This window comes from Schistocerca americana, chromosome 3 (assembly GCF_021461395.2).
Source record: "Schistocerca americana isolate TAMUIC-IGC-003095 chromosome 3, iqSchAmer2.1, whole genome shotgun sequence".
Taxonomy (NCBI): domain Eukaryota; kingdom Metazoa; phylum Arthropoda; class Insecta; order Orthoptera; family Acrididae; genus Schistocerca; species Schistocerca americana.
The window spans coordinates 869281319-869299728 of record NC_060121.1 but is presented as its reverse complement, the minus strand read 5'-3'; the positions used below and the strand labels follow the sequence as shown (position 1 = coordinate 869299728).

The following is an 18410-nucleotide window of genomic DNA, read 5'->3' as shown; positions in this document are numbered from 1 at the left end:
TGAGCATAATCCTCAGGGAGAGGAAATTTATGTATAGTTTCAGGGTGGGCAAGTGTGGTGGCTTTGGCAAGGGCTGTTTTAAGGTTATAAAAAGCGTCAAGCATCAGTTGGGTCCTCTCCAACTTCTGTTTTCCAGTGGTGTTTTTGCAAGAGAGAGCATTGGTGAGGGCCACTTGGATGGAGGCAGCTTGAAGAATATGGCAGCAGTAAAAGTTTGCCATACCCTGAAAACAATGGAGCTGAGCGTAATCCTCAAGGAGAGGAAGTTTAAGTATAGTTTCAACACGAGAACTCATCAGTTGGAGGCCGTCGGCAGAGACATAATGGTCAAGGAAGGTAACTGATGTGGAACACTGTTGAGATTTATCATGGTTGATCACCACGCTGTTGGCAGCGAGGGCTGAAAGGACTTCATTGAGGTGAACTTGATGCTCCTCAGAGGAGGAGGAAAACACAAAGATATCATCTAAATAAGCCTAGGCAAAAGGCAGAGGGAGGAAAATGGAATCTATGAATGCTACCATGTCCATGCAGTGTTTTTCAATCCATAAAGCATGTAACAGAATTCAAATAGGCCAAAGGGTGTGATGATGCCCATCTTCGGAATATCACCATCTTTGGAATATCTGGTGGATGCATAGGATGCATAGGAATCTGGTGATACGCTTTGGAACAATCTAACATGGAGAAAAAGTAGAACCATGAAGCAACTGTGTGAAATCTTGGATATGTGGAATGGGGTAGTTATTGATAATGGTGCAGGCATTAAGGGACCTGTAGTCCCCGTACATGCGTAAGGTGCCATCCTTTTTGGAAACAAGGTGAATAGGGGAAGACCAGTTGCTGTCAGAGGGGCGGAGGACACCCAAAGCCAACAGATCCTGAACTATCTCCGTGGTACGCAGAGGTTTGGAAGCATTAAGGCACATGATCATCAGTGGTGCGAATCTTATGGCAAGTGCCATTACTGATGTCCGATAACTGCGTAGGGAAGTTGGCATGAGGGGTCAAGAAGGTATCCACAGGCAATGTCAGTTCACTGACCTTGATGAACTGGGATGACATAGATGGGGCATTGGCTGCAGTGGGCAACGGAAGGTGTGATGCAGGATTGAAGCAGCGTGAAGAATCTGGACAGGTGCATGTAGGTGTGTCTTGGAAATTTGTCCGTGGCAATGCGAAAAAACAGCAGATGAAAACAGCAGATGGAGGAGCAGGTTGGTAAGAAGACTGTGTAGGGGCATGTGCGGGGCCACCTTGCTGTGGGGCTGCAGATAGGCAATGTATGGTATGCCATGTATGCGACAATTCATCAGAGGCAGAGGCGATGTGGGTGCATGAGTCATCGTTCTGGGTGTGGAGTTTGTCGATCTGGGAGTGGACATACGACATATCAGATAGTCATGTGGTAGTGCGCTCGACCAGGTAAGCACACGTGGAAAGCATATCCGAGGAGGTGGAGAGCGAAGTGGTGCTGAACTCAGGTGTGCACGGAACTGTAGAGCCAGATGCATGGTGGATTGCGGTGGCCTGCAGGTCTGGTGAAAGTTCATAATGGTGTAGAAGATTCAACCCAATCACAGGTTCATCCACATCAGCAGGGTGGAAGGTCCAAGGGAAGGTGTGAACCGGTGAGAGGTGAAGTATGATCTTGATACAGCTGTGAACTGCAAGGGGGGAACAGTTGGCAGCCATCAAGGCAAGGGTAGAGGGGGTTAGCACATGGATGGTAAGCTTGGCTGGAATGACACTAACATCAGCGCCAGAGTTGATGAGGAAGTGGATGGTGGTCGAGATGTCTGTGGCAGAGAGGTGTCACAATGGTGAAGCAGGTGGTGCAGTGTTGGAAGATAGGCATTGTGAAGGTGCGTGGCAGGATGCGGCACCTAAACATGCCCACCACTCTCGTTTGGTTGCGGGCGGCATTCCCGTAAGTAGCGTGGACCCAGCACAGCAGATAGGCTGGTTAGCAGGCTGGTGTGGTGCGGGCAGGGGTTGCGGTGGGCCCAGTAGCTGATCGGGCCATTGCTCAGGTGAGGTCGCCAGCTGTCGGTAGTCCACTGGCAGTACATCCTGTAGTCCCCTAGGTGGCTGCTCCTGACAGGCAGCTGAGGTGCTGAGGCGAGCATGCTGGCCTCTGCCGACTGTGTGCAGAACCAGAGGTGCAGGTATGCCAACTGAAGTGGTGGAGATGTTGTTTGTGGCAGGCGGTGTCAGTGACGAATGATGGGATAAGCCTGATCCACCATGTGTAATCGAAGCTCAAGTGGGTCAGCAACATGAGACAGCAGATGAAGCTGCAGATCCAAAGGTAATTTGACCATCCACAATGACCAAAGAGCGGTGTCAGGCAATGCGTAGTCGTTGTTTAAAGCACATAGACACTGCCAAAGCTGCAAAGGGGTGCGGTCATCAAGATGCTCCTCGTGAGTAATGTGATGGATAGCCTCCACCGGAGGGTGGGAAAGGTGCTTGATAAGCAGCGATTTGGCTGTCGAATATTTGTGCAAGGCGGGCGGTGAGAGGAGCAAGTCACTGATGAGGTCCGTATATGCGTGGAGATGCCTCATCAGGCAGACAAAACAGGCACCGTCATCAGAAATGCTGTGGATGTCCAGGATGGTTCACTAAGGTGAAAGAAGTTTTTGGGTTGTCTTTCTGCAATGCAGGTAGCTTAGGGAACCTGTCTGGTAACACATGTTGAGGCAGTACCATCAGAGGAGATCGGTGTGGGCCTCCGACGCCGAAAGTGCGGTAGTGGTGAACAGTACGTTGCCCGAGGTCTGGGTGGAGCGGTGGCCGCATGAAGCACACAATACGGAGTGGGCAGAGGAGGCGGTTTGCATAGCCAAGTGACAAGCCTGATGAGGAACGTCACACAGGTGTAACGGCCAGTGCCATAACAACTGTGGGCAGGAAGTGGTTGTGGTGGAGTCAGGGGGCAGTGGACTCTGTAACCAGCACTGGTGGAATGGCCGATGCCATTACAAAAGCAAGCAGAATGCGGGTGTGGTGCAACCATGGTGGTAACCGGTACGGGGGTGCTGTGATGCTATGTAAATGGGAATGTGCTACTCCATGCATGGAAATGTTAGATTCACAGTCCTGGAATTTTGATGGCATGTCAAGCCATCCTGAAGGTAATGATGCACATGAAGGATAAGCCACAGTGTCATTAACTGGAAAGTCCTCTACGTTATGGTTATGCGGTGGTGGGCAATGACCATATTGTGGCTGTTGTGCTGCCACACTAGACAGCAGACATGTTAAACCGGGTAAGGTTAGATGCCCGCCGGTGTGGCCGGGCATAAATAACTGTTCACTTTTAACCATGTTCCAAGGAGGTACACTAGTTCACACATGTTCACAATCGGCAGAGTTGATGGGGCCTGTTACACTTGCACCAAAAGTCCAGGTAGATCCATTATGGCCTAAACAATGCAGTCTGGCATGTCACGTGAGTGAATGATGAAAACAAGCATGAATAACACTGGATGAAGAGTTGACAGTGTCGGGGTCACCGCTGGGGTTATTACGGAAGTTTAGTTGAGAAATAAAACACTTAATATTGATTATACATTTATTGGTCACTCATGCATATAACAAATATGGCAGCTGAACATGTTACACATGCTGAAAATTCACACAAGATTAACTAGTTCAAAGAAGGAAAGTGCCAAAGATAGCGCACTGTGTACCAGAGATGCCACATTTCTTTTGCTGAAAGTTTGTGTGGACAACACTAGAGTTTAAGGTATTATTTAAGTGTAGCAGTCTATTTCAGTTCCTTTGTTCATTCCTGTCGCATATTGCATTACCGTAATCCCTTCATGGAGGAGAACATTGAGGATACTGAATGAGTCAAGTGATACACCTAAAAGCAGATGTGGTCTCTGAAAGCTAAAACTGTAAAGCACACTAACAATGAGTTACAGTTAGTTTTAATCAACTCTAATAGTTAATTAGATTTCATTTCTGGATAAACAGTTACTTTGACAGAAGCCACTGCTTTTCCTCTTACACTGCCTAGCTGTTGTTTTCAACTGCTACTTCACACTATGGATATATGTAACTTTACTAACTTCAGAGATGACTATCAGCTGTTTATGAAATAGAAAAGTTAAATATATTTAATACAAACTTTACTGTTACAAAAGTTTACATCAATGTGTCAAAATTGACATGCCATTTAAGTGTTAATTTGCTGCCTGCAGTACTTCAAATGTGACTCCCTCTGGTGTGGCGTCTTCTAATTCTGATGTCTGATGATGAGCTTTTCTATTTGATTCACAATGGATAGTGAAATCGTTTGAGACCCTTCAAAGAACAGTTGACATTTGCAATTTGAACATGCAAAATGACACTTGTAAGATAGTGTGTGAAGTTCCATAGCCTAAGCCTGACGAGACTTCTTTGGTTCCTTCTGCTAGTGGTGGAATTCACTGCTCTTCGACGATGAAGCTTGTCTTATGATAACACGATTGCAGCTGCAAACTGCTTCAAAAGACTGTGGCAGTGGGTTGGTTAAAGGAACCAACTTCCTCAACAGATAGATATTTTTCTGTCTTCAGCCACAAGAAAGCTGCTTTGCTTAAGTTATGTGTCTGTAATGGCTCAAAGTGCTGTTTCAAGTACTATGTATGAATCTGTGGAGAATTTCCTACCAAATGACAGGAAACATCCCATCAACAGTTGACATCAACATCTGACTATTACACAGAACACACTGAAGTCTTTTCTCCATCCACAGATATACCTGGTCTTGTTTGCCAGCAATGCACGTCACTATAGGTATCCCTAAGCCATCCCTACAGCCTTCCCCCCCCCTCCCCCCCTCCTTCCACCACTGAAGGGAAGACATGAGCTGCGTTGCCATTTAGCTGGACTGACATGCCCATGTGTGCATGACCAGCCGTGTCGTGGTCCACAGGGTACAGCTGGATTGTTGTCATGTGCAGTGCTGGAGCTGTAGATCTAGTAGGGGAGCAGGTGGCATGGAACACAACTGGTGCTTCCACATCTGGGCACTGGCAGCGAAGGGAATGGTGAGAGTGGAGTTGTCTCTGCAGTGGAATCGTCCTTATCCTGTGATCGTGAGAAGACCCTTTGGCAGGTGTCACTGAGGACGCCATCTGTTGAAAGGGGGAATGATACGGGAGTGTAGCCAATGTCACTGGGGAGGGCAGTATATGTGTAAGCAAGGTGTCAGATGCATGTAACATTTTGTGTTGGCATATCTTTGCTATGAGCTTTGTGGCACAGATAGTTATCAATGAGTTTGATGGTTATGTCATCTGGGTTGAATTCACTAAGATTGATCCAAATGGGACAGGGTGCGGTGTGTCAGGGTTGGCTATCTGCACTCTGGTTTGTGGTTGTCACCACTCTTTGCATACCATGCGCTTCCACTAACTACAGACTTTTTCAATGAAAGAATGTAGTTTTTAAGGGCCATTGGTAGCTGGTGAAATGAGATATACTGTGGCTGCAACAACATAAGCGAAGACACTACATGTTTATTTTTCTGCCAAGTTTGTGGTTTTTCATAAGCTGTTGACCCTACTTGTACGCAGTTCCTGAGTTTTGGTGGCTAACTGAAGTGGTCAAGATTGTCAGTCTTCCTTGTGAGATGAAGGTGGAGCTCACCAGAGCATCATCAATGGAACTGACTGTGGCCCTTTGGTACAGAGCCAAGTGTAGGGTCTGAATCAGAGGCTCAGACAGTTCTGCGACCATGTAGGTTGCAGATTCCTCAACTACACAGATAGTGGGAGCTTTGTGGAGGGCATTGGTGGTTTATGGTCCCAAGAAAGTGCAGAAAGGGCTTCAGTTTCGAAAGGTGCAGGACAATCACAGGAAAAGTATAGATATAGGACCAATCAATATTGTAGTAGTAAATTGTCATAGCTGTGTTGGAAAAGAACCATAGGACCAAGTGCTAACAGAAAACAGTGAATCTCAAATCATTCTAGGTACAGAAAGCAGGCTAAAGCTGGAAATAAATTAAGCCGAAATTTTTACAAAGGACCCAACTATGTTCAGAAAGGACAGATTAAATATGATTGGTGGTGGAGTGTTAATTGCTGTCAGAAATAGTTTACGTTGTAGTGCACTTGAAGTAGATAGTTCCTACGAGCTAGATTGGGCAGAGGTTATACGGAATAAATTAATAATTGGTTCCTTTTACTGATCCCCCAACTCAGATGATACAGCTGCTGAACAATTCAAGGAAAACTTGAGTGTCATTTCAAATAGATACCCCACTTGTACAATTATAGTTGGTGGTGACTTCAATCCTCAGAAAATTATTTTGAACAACTAGTTCAGGAGTCCACTCAAAGTGCAAAAATGTACTTGACCTCTTAACAAAAAATAATCTTGACCAAATAAGGAGCATCATAACTGATGCAGGGGTTAGTGAGCACAAGGTTGTTATGGCTAGACTGAATACCATTATATCCCACCCACCAAAAATAAACGCAAATTCATAAAAAAAGAGAGAGAGAGGGAGAAAGAGAGAGAGACAAGAAAAAGGAAAAAAAAAACAGATAAAAAATTTGCTAGACACTTTTCTAAATAGACAGTTTCACTCCTTTCAATTTGATTATGTAAGAATAGTCCAGAAGTGGTTTGAATTCAAAGAAATAGTACTGATGGCATTTGACAAATATATACCAAATAAATTAATAAGAGATGGTACTGATCTGCAATGGTACACAAAACAGGTCATAATAATACTGCAAAATCAACAAAATCATATTTAAAAGAATCCAAAATCGCCAAGATTGATGAAGTTGTACAGAAGCTCAAAATGTAACGCAAATTTAGATGGGAGATGCTTTTAATAGTTTCCACAGTGAAACTCTGTCTTGAAATCTGGCAGAAAGCCAAAAGAGATTCTGGTCATATGTAAAGTACACCAGTGGCAAGATTTAATCAATACCTTCACTGCACAATAACAATGGTGATGTTATTGATGACAGTGTCACTAAAGTAGAGTTACTGAACACAGTTTTCTGAAATTCCTTCACAAAAGAAGATGAAGTTTATACTCAAGAATTCGAATCGAGAACAACTGCCAACATGAGTAACTTAGAAGTAGATATCCTCAGTGCAGTGAAGCCACTTAAAACACTCAAGGCAAGACTTATGGTCCAGATTGTATACCAGTGGGAAGTTGCACAAGCACACCAGTACCCAAGAAACAAAATAGGAGTAATCCGTTGAATTACAGACCTATATCACTAATGTTGATTTACAGAAGGATTTTGGAACATATACTGTGCTCAAACAGTATGAGACACTTTGAAGAAAATCAATTATTGACAAACAGCCAACACAGATTGAGAAAATATCAATCTTTTGAAACACAACTAGCTTTTTATTCTCAGAAATAATGAGTGCTATCGACAGGGACCATCAGATTGACTCCATATTTGTAGATTTCTAGAGGGCTTCTGACACCATTCCTCACAAGCAACTTCTAATTAGACTGGTGCCTATGGAGTATCGTTTCAGTTGTGTGACTGGGTTTGCAATTTCGTCAGAAAAGCCATAGTTCATAATAAATGACAGAAAGTCATTGAGTAAAACAGAAGTAATATCTGGCATTCCCCGAGGAAGTGTTACAGGCACTCTGCTGTTTCTGATCTATATAAATGATTTAGGAGGTTATTTACAGATAATGTTGTTATTTATCATCATGTAATGTCATCATATGATCAAAATTATTTGCAAAATTATTTAAACAAGATATCTGTATAGTCCAAACAGTGGCAATTCATTGTAAATCATGAAAAGTGTGAAGTCATCCACATGAGCATTCGAAAGAATCTGCTAAATTTTAGCAATACAATAAATTGCACAAATATAGAAGCTGTAAACTCAAGTAAATGTTTAGGGATAACAATTACGAACAGCTTAAGATGGAACGATCACATAGATAATGTTGTGGTGAATGCAAACAAAAAATGCCAATTATTGGTAGAATGCTTAGAAAATGTAACAGGTCTACTAAAGAGACTGCTTCCACTATGATTGTCTGGCCTCTTCTGGAGTATCAACGTGTGGTGCGGGATCTGTATCAGCTAGGATTAATGGAGGACATCAAAGAAGTTCATAGGAAGGCAGTACATTTTGTATTCTTGCAAAATTAGGAAGAATGTGCCATGGATGTGATACACGGATTGGGGTGTCAGTCAATGAAACAAAGACATTTTTTGTTGTGGTAGGACCTTCTCATGAAATTTCGATCACCAACTGTCTCCTCAGAGTGTGAAAATATTTTGTTTGCGCCCACCTACATATGGAAAAATGATCATCATAATAAAGTAAGAGAACTCAGAGCTCGCATGGAAAGACTTAAGTGTTCATTTTCCCTGCATTCTGTTCAAGAGTGGAATGGCAGAGAAGTAGCTCTCCCCACACTTGCCCACTGACTGTGCATCCACTGGCCACATTATTCTGCACATGCTCTATCTCGTGGCTTTGTAAATGGTAAGAAGTTCTTGATCAAATGCTGACCATTCCGATTGATAGGAGGTAAGTTTTTGCAAGTAGAATCAGCAAGGCTGTGCCTCTCCGACTACCAACTGTTGCAGTACGGTGGCAATGGCAGTGTCACTTCTCTGTGATGACAGCGAGTTGCGCATTTGGAATGGGATGGGCCAACATGACTGCATATGCAAGACAGTCTTTGATGACTTGAAATGCATCTTTCATCCTTGTGGTCCACTCCACCTTCCTCTCTCCATGTTAGATCTCACTAGCGCGTCAATGAGAGGTGCTTGTAAAGCTGCAGCTAGTGGTAGGTGGCACTAGTAAAAGTTCAAAATTCCTAGGGAAAAGATCGAGTCCTTGATAATTCTGGGGAATGGAAGCTGTATAATGGTGTTGGCCTGGTCTGGGTTTGGTCTGATTCCTGCAGTGCTAATTGTCTGAGAACTGTAACTTCTGCTTTCTGTAGCTGAGACTGGGTTCTGGGTAGCTGTCAGGCACCATACAGGCAATGAGGACCCACAGATGGGCCTCAAAGTTCAGTCTTTTCTTTTTGTACTAATTTGATTGGCAATGTCCACTGCCAGATGGGCAAAAGGTGCCTCCTCATAATATATCATCAGCTGCTGCATAAATTAGCCAGAGCCAGTCGGTGCACTTTTTGATGTACAGATGGACCAGCAGTTGTTAGGGTACAATGCACTGTGCCATTACATATTGCAGATGCTTGCGCTGCTTTCGTGGTGGGGGGTGAGGCCTACGTCTGAGTTACTGTGAGTCAAGACAGAGTACACAGTACTAACATTAATGTTGGTGTGTTCTGTGTGTGTCTGTGTGTGTGTTGTTGGCTGCACTGCAGCAGGGATTGTGGACAGAGGGGCATAATCAATCAGCGAGGGTTGGTCACAGATACTTACTTGCCCATGCTGGAGCAGCAAGTGTGTGAGATGGACTTCTGTATTTTGGTGCAGGGGCGAGTGTTTTGAATGTCCAGTGAGAGGCAGAAGTGATGTAAGGAGAAGACTCCCAGGACTGGTTTTGTGATGTCAATGACATAGAAGGTCCATGTGAGATGTTGCTGAGGCAATAGTTGTAAGCTGCGTGTAATGCTTATGTGCACCTTGGTCTTTAAATTACTAGCCACATGAAGTTATAGCACTGACATTTTGTTGAATGTTGATGTGCTCTCCAGCAGTATTGAACTAATGCTGGATCCAGCACCTACCAAAAAGCGCTATATCGAATTGAGGTTGAAGATGTACAGTCGGCCTCCCAGGTGTGTAGTTGATAGGAAGTGTGCTTGAATCACCCATAGTGGCTGTGTCAGTGGCTTGATTTCTCTGCTTGGGCTGATGCACCTGTGGTGGCCCATGTTCGATGTTTGGGAACATGCAGGGAGAACAACAGTTGCATGCAATGTTGCAAAATTGGGTGTGATACCAGCAGGATTGTGACCTTGAGGCAACAGTGGTGGTCAGCATAGTGTTGCTCACTGTCGGAGTGGTGCCGTGTGCAGCCTGTCCCTCAGAGGGCGTGTTTGAGACAGGGGCATTGTTGAAGGCAGTCCTCAGCTCTGCTCGAGGTGATCTGGAGCAGGGGGGCAGGCGGTAGAATGGTAACATGCTGCAGTGATACTGTCTTTGTAATTTATGTGGTGTCTGTTGCAGAACTCAGCAAATTGTTTTTCATGGGTTTTGCCTCATGTGACATCACTGCAAATTTGGCTGTGGTGGAAGTTTAACAGGCAAGATGATTCAAAGTGCAGCATCTGGTATGAGGTTAATGTCCAGTGTAGATCAGTTTTCACCAAAGTGAGATGGTATCCTATCATCCAACTGTTTGTCATAGATAGCCTGTTTTAACTGTTGCTCAGGTGTCTGAAAGCCATTGTAGCAGTACTGATTTGGCTGCATCATACTTGTTGTGGAAATTTGATGCTAAGATGACATCGCTGATTAGGTCCACGTATTGTAACAGATGGCAAATGAGGGTGATGAATTGGGGGTTGTTATTACGAATAATTAATGAACTAAATACACATTACTTGTTGGCGAATCATAATGTGGATTTTTAGAACAGAAAAAAAAAAACCACTCTTTGGTTGCGCAAGATAGGTTTACTTAATCTTCACATGTACCATGTTTCACCTGTTTCAAAGTCTGGGAGCAGGTGAAATGTGTCACACATATTGTGCGACCAATAATTTTTTTCTGTTCTAAAAATCTATTATGGTTGCTGCACCAGTGCCACTGTGGTAGTCATGGAGTGGAGCAATTTTAATCATAAAGTGGGCTGTTCAGATGTGGATAGCTGCATTTTAGGTTGTGAGTTGAGTCCCTGAGGGAGGTAATGGGTGTGATGCGAAGCAGTTAAGGTTAGCCAAGCTGGACTTATTGACAGAAGAATATGTTGAGATAACAGCATGGTAAGAAATGTAGCACCCAGTACATAATTGTAACAGACTATGTGGGTATGGGCAAATATCTGGTCATGTTACACTGAGTGGGTGTCATGGTTGACTCATTAATCATATCACAGTTTGAAATAACTCCAGCTTATTGACTTTGTGTACACTGTTGTGAATTTTCCGTAGGATCCTGTTTGAATTCCAGTAAGAAGTTTTGTGTCGCATGCCATTGTTGTAGTGTAGCAGCCATTGTGTTGGCTGGTAACATTTCATTCAATGGTACACTCATTGTGTACCACGGGTTGGTTGTTCTCACAATGATTGTGATGTCAGTACACTTCACTCACTTTAATCCCAGATGTGATCTTCCATACAGCTGGAAGAGCTGTAGTTACAACAAAGGATGGCCGCATTTTTAATGCACAATGAGATGATTGTTATAAAAACCCGCATGATGTGCTTTGTGGTTGACAGGAAATGTCCCACTATTGCAGTTGGAGCAGTTGATCGTATAAATGATTTATGAGGTGCATTCCAAAACTAAGGTCCAGTGACCAATATTTAACTGATGCTAGGCCTGACTGAAGTTTCACAAATGCAGCACTGTCCTCTGGCTCTTTAGGAAACCACTGCAGTGTTGGTTTGATTCAGTAGTCATTTGATCATTGGTGAGATCAGATCACAATGGCCAAGACAGTAATAGACTCCACCATTTGCGATGTGCATGGTGTGTTTAAGATTTCTGCTGACAAAAGGATCTTCAGTTAGTGAAATCAATAGTGGGTTATGCCTAGTGAATGGACATGAAATAATGAGTGACAAACAAGTTCAAAAATGGTGTCGAGAATTTCAGAATGGCCACACAAATGTTCACAATATACAATGGAATAGCAGGCCATGTATTCAGACTGAGACATCGTTGATCATGTGAACCAAAACCTTTGAAGTGTTCAGTGGCTGAACCTCAATTTACAGGATTTTTAATGAACAGCTTGGATATCACAAAGTGTGTGTGAGATATGTTCCAAAAATTCTTCGATATCACAAACTGTGTCCGAGTTAGGTTCCAAAATTTCTCTCTGATCAGCTAAAAGAGCAAAGAATGTGCCGTGCATGACAGTTTTTGGAGCACCTTAGACAAGATGGACATGATTTGGTTTCCCACATTGCTATGGCAGTCCCAACCTTGCACCAAGTGACTATTTCTTCTTCTTACATTCAAAAAAGTAACTAGATGAACAATGATTTCAAAATGACAACAAAATCAAGACCAGTGTTACCAACTGGTTCAATTCCTAGGCAGCAGACTTCTATGCAGAGGGGTTAAAGAAGCTGGAGCAGCATTACAGAAAATGTGTAGAGGTGAACGGCAATTGTGTGGAAAAGCAAAGCAGATATGTAGTAAAATATTCCTGTCAATAAAAACCTTTTCTCATGAGCTTATTTTTTCATGACCAAAAAGAGTTTAGTTTTGGAATACACTTCACAGGAAGTGCAATATAACGACACATTTTACCATGACACGGATCACACTGAAGCCTTTGCTTCATCCACACATATACCACTCCTCAGTCACCAGTCATATGTATCCTTATAGACATCCCTACAAGTCCCATTCTTCCACTGCTTCATGGTCTGCCTGGATAGCTTAGTTGTTAATGCGATGGAATGCCATGCTAAGGGGCCCAGTTTCGATTCCCGGCTGGGTTAGAGATTTTCTCCACTCAGGGACTGGATGTTGTGTTGTCTTCATCATCATCATATCATCTCAATCAACACGCAAGTCGCTGAAGTGGTGTCAGCTCGAAAGACTTGCACCAGGTGACAGGTCTACCCGACGGGGTGTCCTAGCCGCATGACATTTCATTTCACTGCTTCATGAAATTGTAAAGCAAAAGATTTGTGACGGGCTACAGCCAGCTTTTGTGGGCTAACTGGCCCAGAGAGTGCCTGCACAGCAGCTGATAGAACAAATTCATTTGCTATTGCCATTGTTCTATGTGTAATCCATTTTGATCTATAAACATGTATGAAATACATTAATTTTGTATTATCACCAAATTCTTGGGATACAGTATTAATTTGCAGGTGACAAAGGTAATGGCAAAACAAATTCCTGTTGATTTCCAGATAAAGACAATGGAAAACCAAACATCGAAAAACAAAAACAGTTATGTAGTTAGTTAATAAGGGGTAGTCCAGATGCACAGTAGGTATCTCGTTGACAACTTAAATATAAGGACAACTTTGGTTTGCATCATCCTTATGCCACTTCACTAGGTCATAGGACACTTGTGGATGGTGGGCAGAACTGGCAGTGGTGTTGTCTGCAGTGCTGCAAAGAAAGCACAATCTGATCTGTTGTATACAGGGTGTTTCACAATTCCTATTACAGGCTTCTAAGAGTTGTAGTGGGGACTTGGCAGATAATTTTGATAACAAACCCATGTCAGGAAATATACTGTTCAGATCTAGAATAAGTTTGAAGATTGGGTGACTTTCAAATCTCACGCTTCATGCTGCACACTCAGTGGAGACAATGAACTTTATCCTGTGTGCTCTACAGGACACATGGCATGGACAGTCATAGCCAGTGTTTCAAGTACTCACTAGTCAGCTTCTCTTCTGCATGACACAGGACAACCTCTTCGAAGCCGAGTGTGTGGCACATCTATGGAGAACCATAATCAACCTCCTAGTTGTGAATATACGAGTTTCTCACAGCCATTGTTGTAGTCTGACAGAAGTGGTATGTTGTGTCACAATTAGGATAGGGACCGATAACGGTGCCCTCTTCCCAGTTTGGGTGTACCGTGAAGTGGAAGATATGCAAGCGACCCAACCTTTGAAGCATACTTTACATCCAAATGGTAAATTTCCAGACACGCATTCTACATCAGAACTTTTGTCTACAAAGACCCCTCTACAACCCTTAGAAGCCTAAAATAGGAATTTCAAACACCTTCTACATACTCTACATTATAGTGTGCCTTATGTAAATGTCATTTCACAATCAAAATGACAAGATCCATATTTGATGAGACAACATGTATCAATTATAGTGCACTTAATGGCTGCAATAAATAATATAATCACAACCATGCCACTTTATTTGAAGCTTGGGCTACAGAATTTTCTGTGCTAGTGGCAGTTTGTGTTAATGTCACCACTATATTGGAGTTTGGAGACATAATAATGTATCTATAAAATGCTTGTTTTGCGATAAAGGGAAAAGAAGTTTTGCCCAAGTGGAAACACTCTGTTACCACCTAAGTTTGAGTTACTGATAATTGAGATACCTCATGGTACTTGGTGTGTTTACATTCATTCCAAGATTTAACATTAAGACACTGGTGAAGCAGATATGTCAAAATGCCGAAATTTGTAAATATGTCATTATGACTCTAAACCCCAGTATATTGACTATGTAAAATGTTTCTACTTGGTTATTAAGAGGAAAAGGTGTGGACTGTGAAAATTATCTCACTCATTCTGGATTTATTATTGTTTTAACCCTGTTGCAAGTTGCAGTTTATCTTTCTGCTGCCAAATCAGCTTAATTTAAGTGCAAGAGCAATGTGTATGCCATCCATATCGCAGATATGTTAATTAGTTCCATATAGCTTCACATATTAACTATCTCTGAAGTACAGGTCAGATTGGTTGTTGCTTTCATCTAAAAAGTGTGACAAATCAAATAAAAATGTAATTATCTGTGTACCAGATCAATAGTAATTAATCCATTGTGCAAACTTGATTGCCATTCTGTGGTACAGGTATTCAAAAAAATTGTAAAGATTATTTTATGATTGTATCTTATGCTCTTCTTTTAACTGTTAGTTATTACTGTCAATAATTGAGAATTATTGTTTGAGCTGCTTGTCACGTGTTAGCTGCTCTCACGTATAAGCAAGTTAGGTTATAAAAGCTTTCATTTCTCATTATTGCAATGATTAAGAGAAGTTCATGCTAGTCACCCTTCTTTCTTACATTCCAGTTTTTTGTGAACTGTACTTTCCATTAAAAAATAACATAAATATATATCTTTGTTGTTGCAGTTTGCGTATTTTGTGAATACAGATTCTGAAGCTAATGATCTGGCACTCATTATGGCTCGACTTCATACCAAACACTTTGACATTATTTCATTTCGCAATGCATATCATGGAATGAGTACATACACCATGGGCCTTACTGCACTGTCCACATGGAGGATAAATGTTCCTATTGCTCAAGGAATTCATCATGTGAGTAATACTGTATTTAAAAGAAGCATGATAATTTTACAAACCTTCTTTTCAATTAAATCAGCTCCCACAAACTTCAAACAGAAATATTTTCAATAACTGGTGTCTTGTAAGTCCTGAAAGATAACTTAGTGTTTGTGACAATAATTTACCAGAGGAGTAGATAACAGAATACCAACACTGATACTGTATTTAGGTTAACTTGAGTTTACATGTGCCTTGAGAACATTGTCAGGGAAATCTGAGTGTGTAACACAGTGTTTCTATGATAATACATTACTTTAATTAATGATATTGTTAATATTTTTAAGCAAATTGTTAAAAACCTTTGACATTAAGACACTTTACAGTAAACAAAAAAAAATTTGTCTCTCATTTGTAAAATTTGGCATGAATTTCTAAAGTCCAAATCCAGAAGACAAAACAATTACTGAACTCTGAGAAAGGTGAGTCATATTTCTTGAGCCAAAAGGACAGGAAAGTGTTTTCATTGTTAGACTATAATTTTGTTACAAGAAACATGAAAACTAGCTACAAGTTGCAAAAGTCGCATTTGATATAAGGGACCTAGAGTTGCTTACTTTTTTATGACTTCAAAGCTCAAAAGAATTATGTACTTGATGATATCAGAAAGTTTTTAGAGGGAAGATGAATGTGCTCACTTAATTTTCCTTACACTGAGGCGAATGAGCAATATCAAACAAGAATTCTCTCTAGTGTAAACAGTAGGTGCACATGAGCTAACAGCTTTCAGTTGTGTCCAATTCTCATTCGCTTGTGTTTGCCCATGTTCCATTCATCAGTCTTTTAGTGAACCATCAAAGCAAGTTCACATCCTCTGCATTTTGGTGCTAGCAGTACAATGTACAGAAAACTTTTCTCTGCTATCTCGTCTACTTTTGTTGTTGTTGACATGCTTTGTGTGAATGCTGTAGTAGTCCAAAGAGAGTGTAATGTGAAGAGAATGTAATGTGGCCTATAGAAGAATGTAGATGTAATATGTCTTCTGGAACCCAAGAGTTCCAAAGCAAAAATACAGAAGGAAAAGAAATATGATTAGTAGAAAATTAGCATAGCATTCAAATATCCTACTGAGGACAAGAGCAAAATAATAGTTCATTAGATGCTTGCATCAAATGGGAATGGAGTGGTAAGCATAAATTTTGTAATCCTTTCCACTAAACAGAAAAGCGCAATAAATTTCCTTGAAAATAAAACTGTGTGAATGTGTAGCTATTAGGCTGATTAAAATTGGGAAATGCAAAACACTTGATCACTCTCATTGCTTAAATTCATGATATTTATAATTATGTGGTTGATTTATTACTGTTAGACATTCATGATGATAAATAAAAATGGTTCACCCAGGATCATGCCATTGCCCTCTAACAAACTGTATAGCATATTTCATAGTATAGGATACCAGGCAGGTCCTATGTATATTTCACATATAATTACTCATGTTTTATTGGCATTATCTTCCTTATGTGAACTTTAATAAAATCCTTGAAGTGCTGTGCAATGCAGACATCAGAAACTATCTTATATATAGCAAGTTCTGAAATGCAAAACAATCACAGACATAAATGTCTCTGGTCCCTGATAACCAGAGTAAAAATTCTTGCCTTTCTTCAGGTTATGTTGGCCATCAATAATTAGCGTTCTGATTTTAAATTTCCTTCACAGTTGTGACAAGAAACCAGCAAAAACCATCAACTGACATATATGCAAAGTTTTGTACTAGTACTAAGGAAAGAAGGAGCTGTAATTCGCCTCCACACACTTCATATTTACATACAAATTGTTGAGTATGAAACACAAACTGAATCTTTCTTTAATTTAAGAGCCACATAATTTTTTGCTAATATTAATAATTTAATACAAAAAGCCTACAGCTTTACAGTCATAAATCAGTAGATTACTGATGTATCATTCTTGCTTCCAACACTATTGGTTCTATTCAAAAATTATTCACTGATAGTGAATACTTTGAAATCTACTGTATTAGGTATAAATGTACCACCAATTAGTGACATTTGAAAATTTGTACTAGAACAGGATTTAGACCTGAATTTCTTGCTTATTGCGAGCGGTTGCCTTAACCACATTGGCTATCTGTGCATGTTCCCCAGACCAACTCAGACCTCATAGTCACATTATCTACATCCTTGTGCCATACAAGTAGTCCGCTATATTTATCACTAAGGCCTAGGGAGGATGACAGTGTGACATATGGAGATTTGGATTGGTCAGGGAGCATGTACGGATAGCCAGAGTGGTTAAGGTGATTGCTAGTGATAAGTGGGACATCAAGGTTCAAGTCCAAGTCCAGCGCAAATTTTCATATGTCACTAATAGGTGGCACATCTATATCTAATACAGCTGATTTCAAAGAATTCACAGTTAGCATCTTAGTGTCCATTGTTACTGTGATTACATACATACAGAATTAAAATTTTGAAATTATCATTTATGATGTTATAAAACCTTTATATAAGAGGCATAACTAGCTGAAGTTAGCTGATGACCATGTATGCTGAAATATTTGTGAAATGAAGCTAATTCGTGTGCTGAATGTTTGTAATGTTGTTGTTATTGTTGTTGTTATTTTATTTGAAATAACTTATACTGTCATTTTGCTAATAACTTTTCAGAAGTTCTGGACATGAACCAGTATGTTCTGTTACCACATTTCATTGATACAGGGTCCAACTGAATTGAAATAAGTAAATTAAACAAGAACAGAGGAATAGTACACACAAAGGAGTCAAAATACACTGTAAGAAATTCTAAAATATGATTCTGTGTAATTAGGAAGGCCAAAAACATGTATTATGTGCAGCAAATTCATAGGTCAAAAAATAAAACAAAAACCATATGAAAAATCATAAAATCTGAAATAAATAGGAACTAAAAATTAGGATAATCAGGGATACCTCAGTTCATAGAAAATGGAATGGACCAGAATAACCTGAAAAGGGCAGCCTCTGAAATCAATAATTTTTTTTTCTCTGTGGCCAAAAATATAGGAACAAAAACATTCACCCACCCTCAGAAGCCATAAAGCTACTTAATCTTACCCAACATGCACCAACAATTACACTACACTTAAAGTTCACAGCACATAATGAAATTATAAAAATCATCAGGTCCCTAAGAAGCACCAACTTTTCTGGTATGACAGTCTATCAAACAGGACACTAAAGGCATGTGGTCACTTAATCAGGATCATATTTTGCTATTTACATAACCAGTTTATG

At 40.9% G+C, this 18410-nt stretch overlaps 1 protein-coding gene across 6 annotated transcripts in view; it reads left to right on the top strand.

Annotated features, from left to right (window-relative positions):
* LOC124605474 (alanine--glyoxylate aminotransferase 2, mitochondrial-like) overlaps nucleotides 1-18410 on the top strand; it is a 151524-nt gene that overhangs the window by 75186 nt on the left and 57928 nt on the right. For all 6 annotated transcript variants that reach the window (XM_047137183.1, XM_047137182.1, XM_047137186.1 and 3 more), the window contains one exon: nucleotides 14962-15150. In XM_047137183.1, the coding sequence (XP_046993139.1) occupies nucleotides 14962-15150 (189 nt within the window). The remainder of the gene's footprint in view (nucleotides 1-14961; nucleotides 15151-18410) is intronic.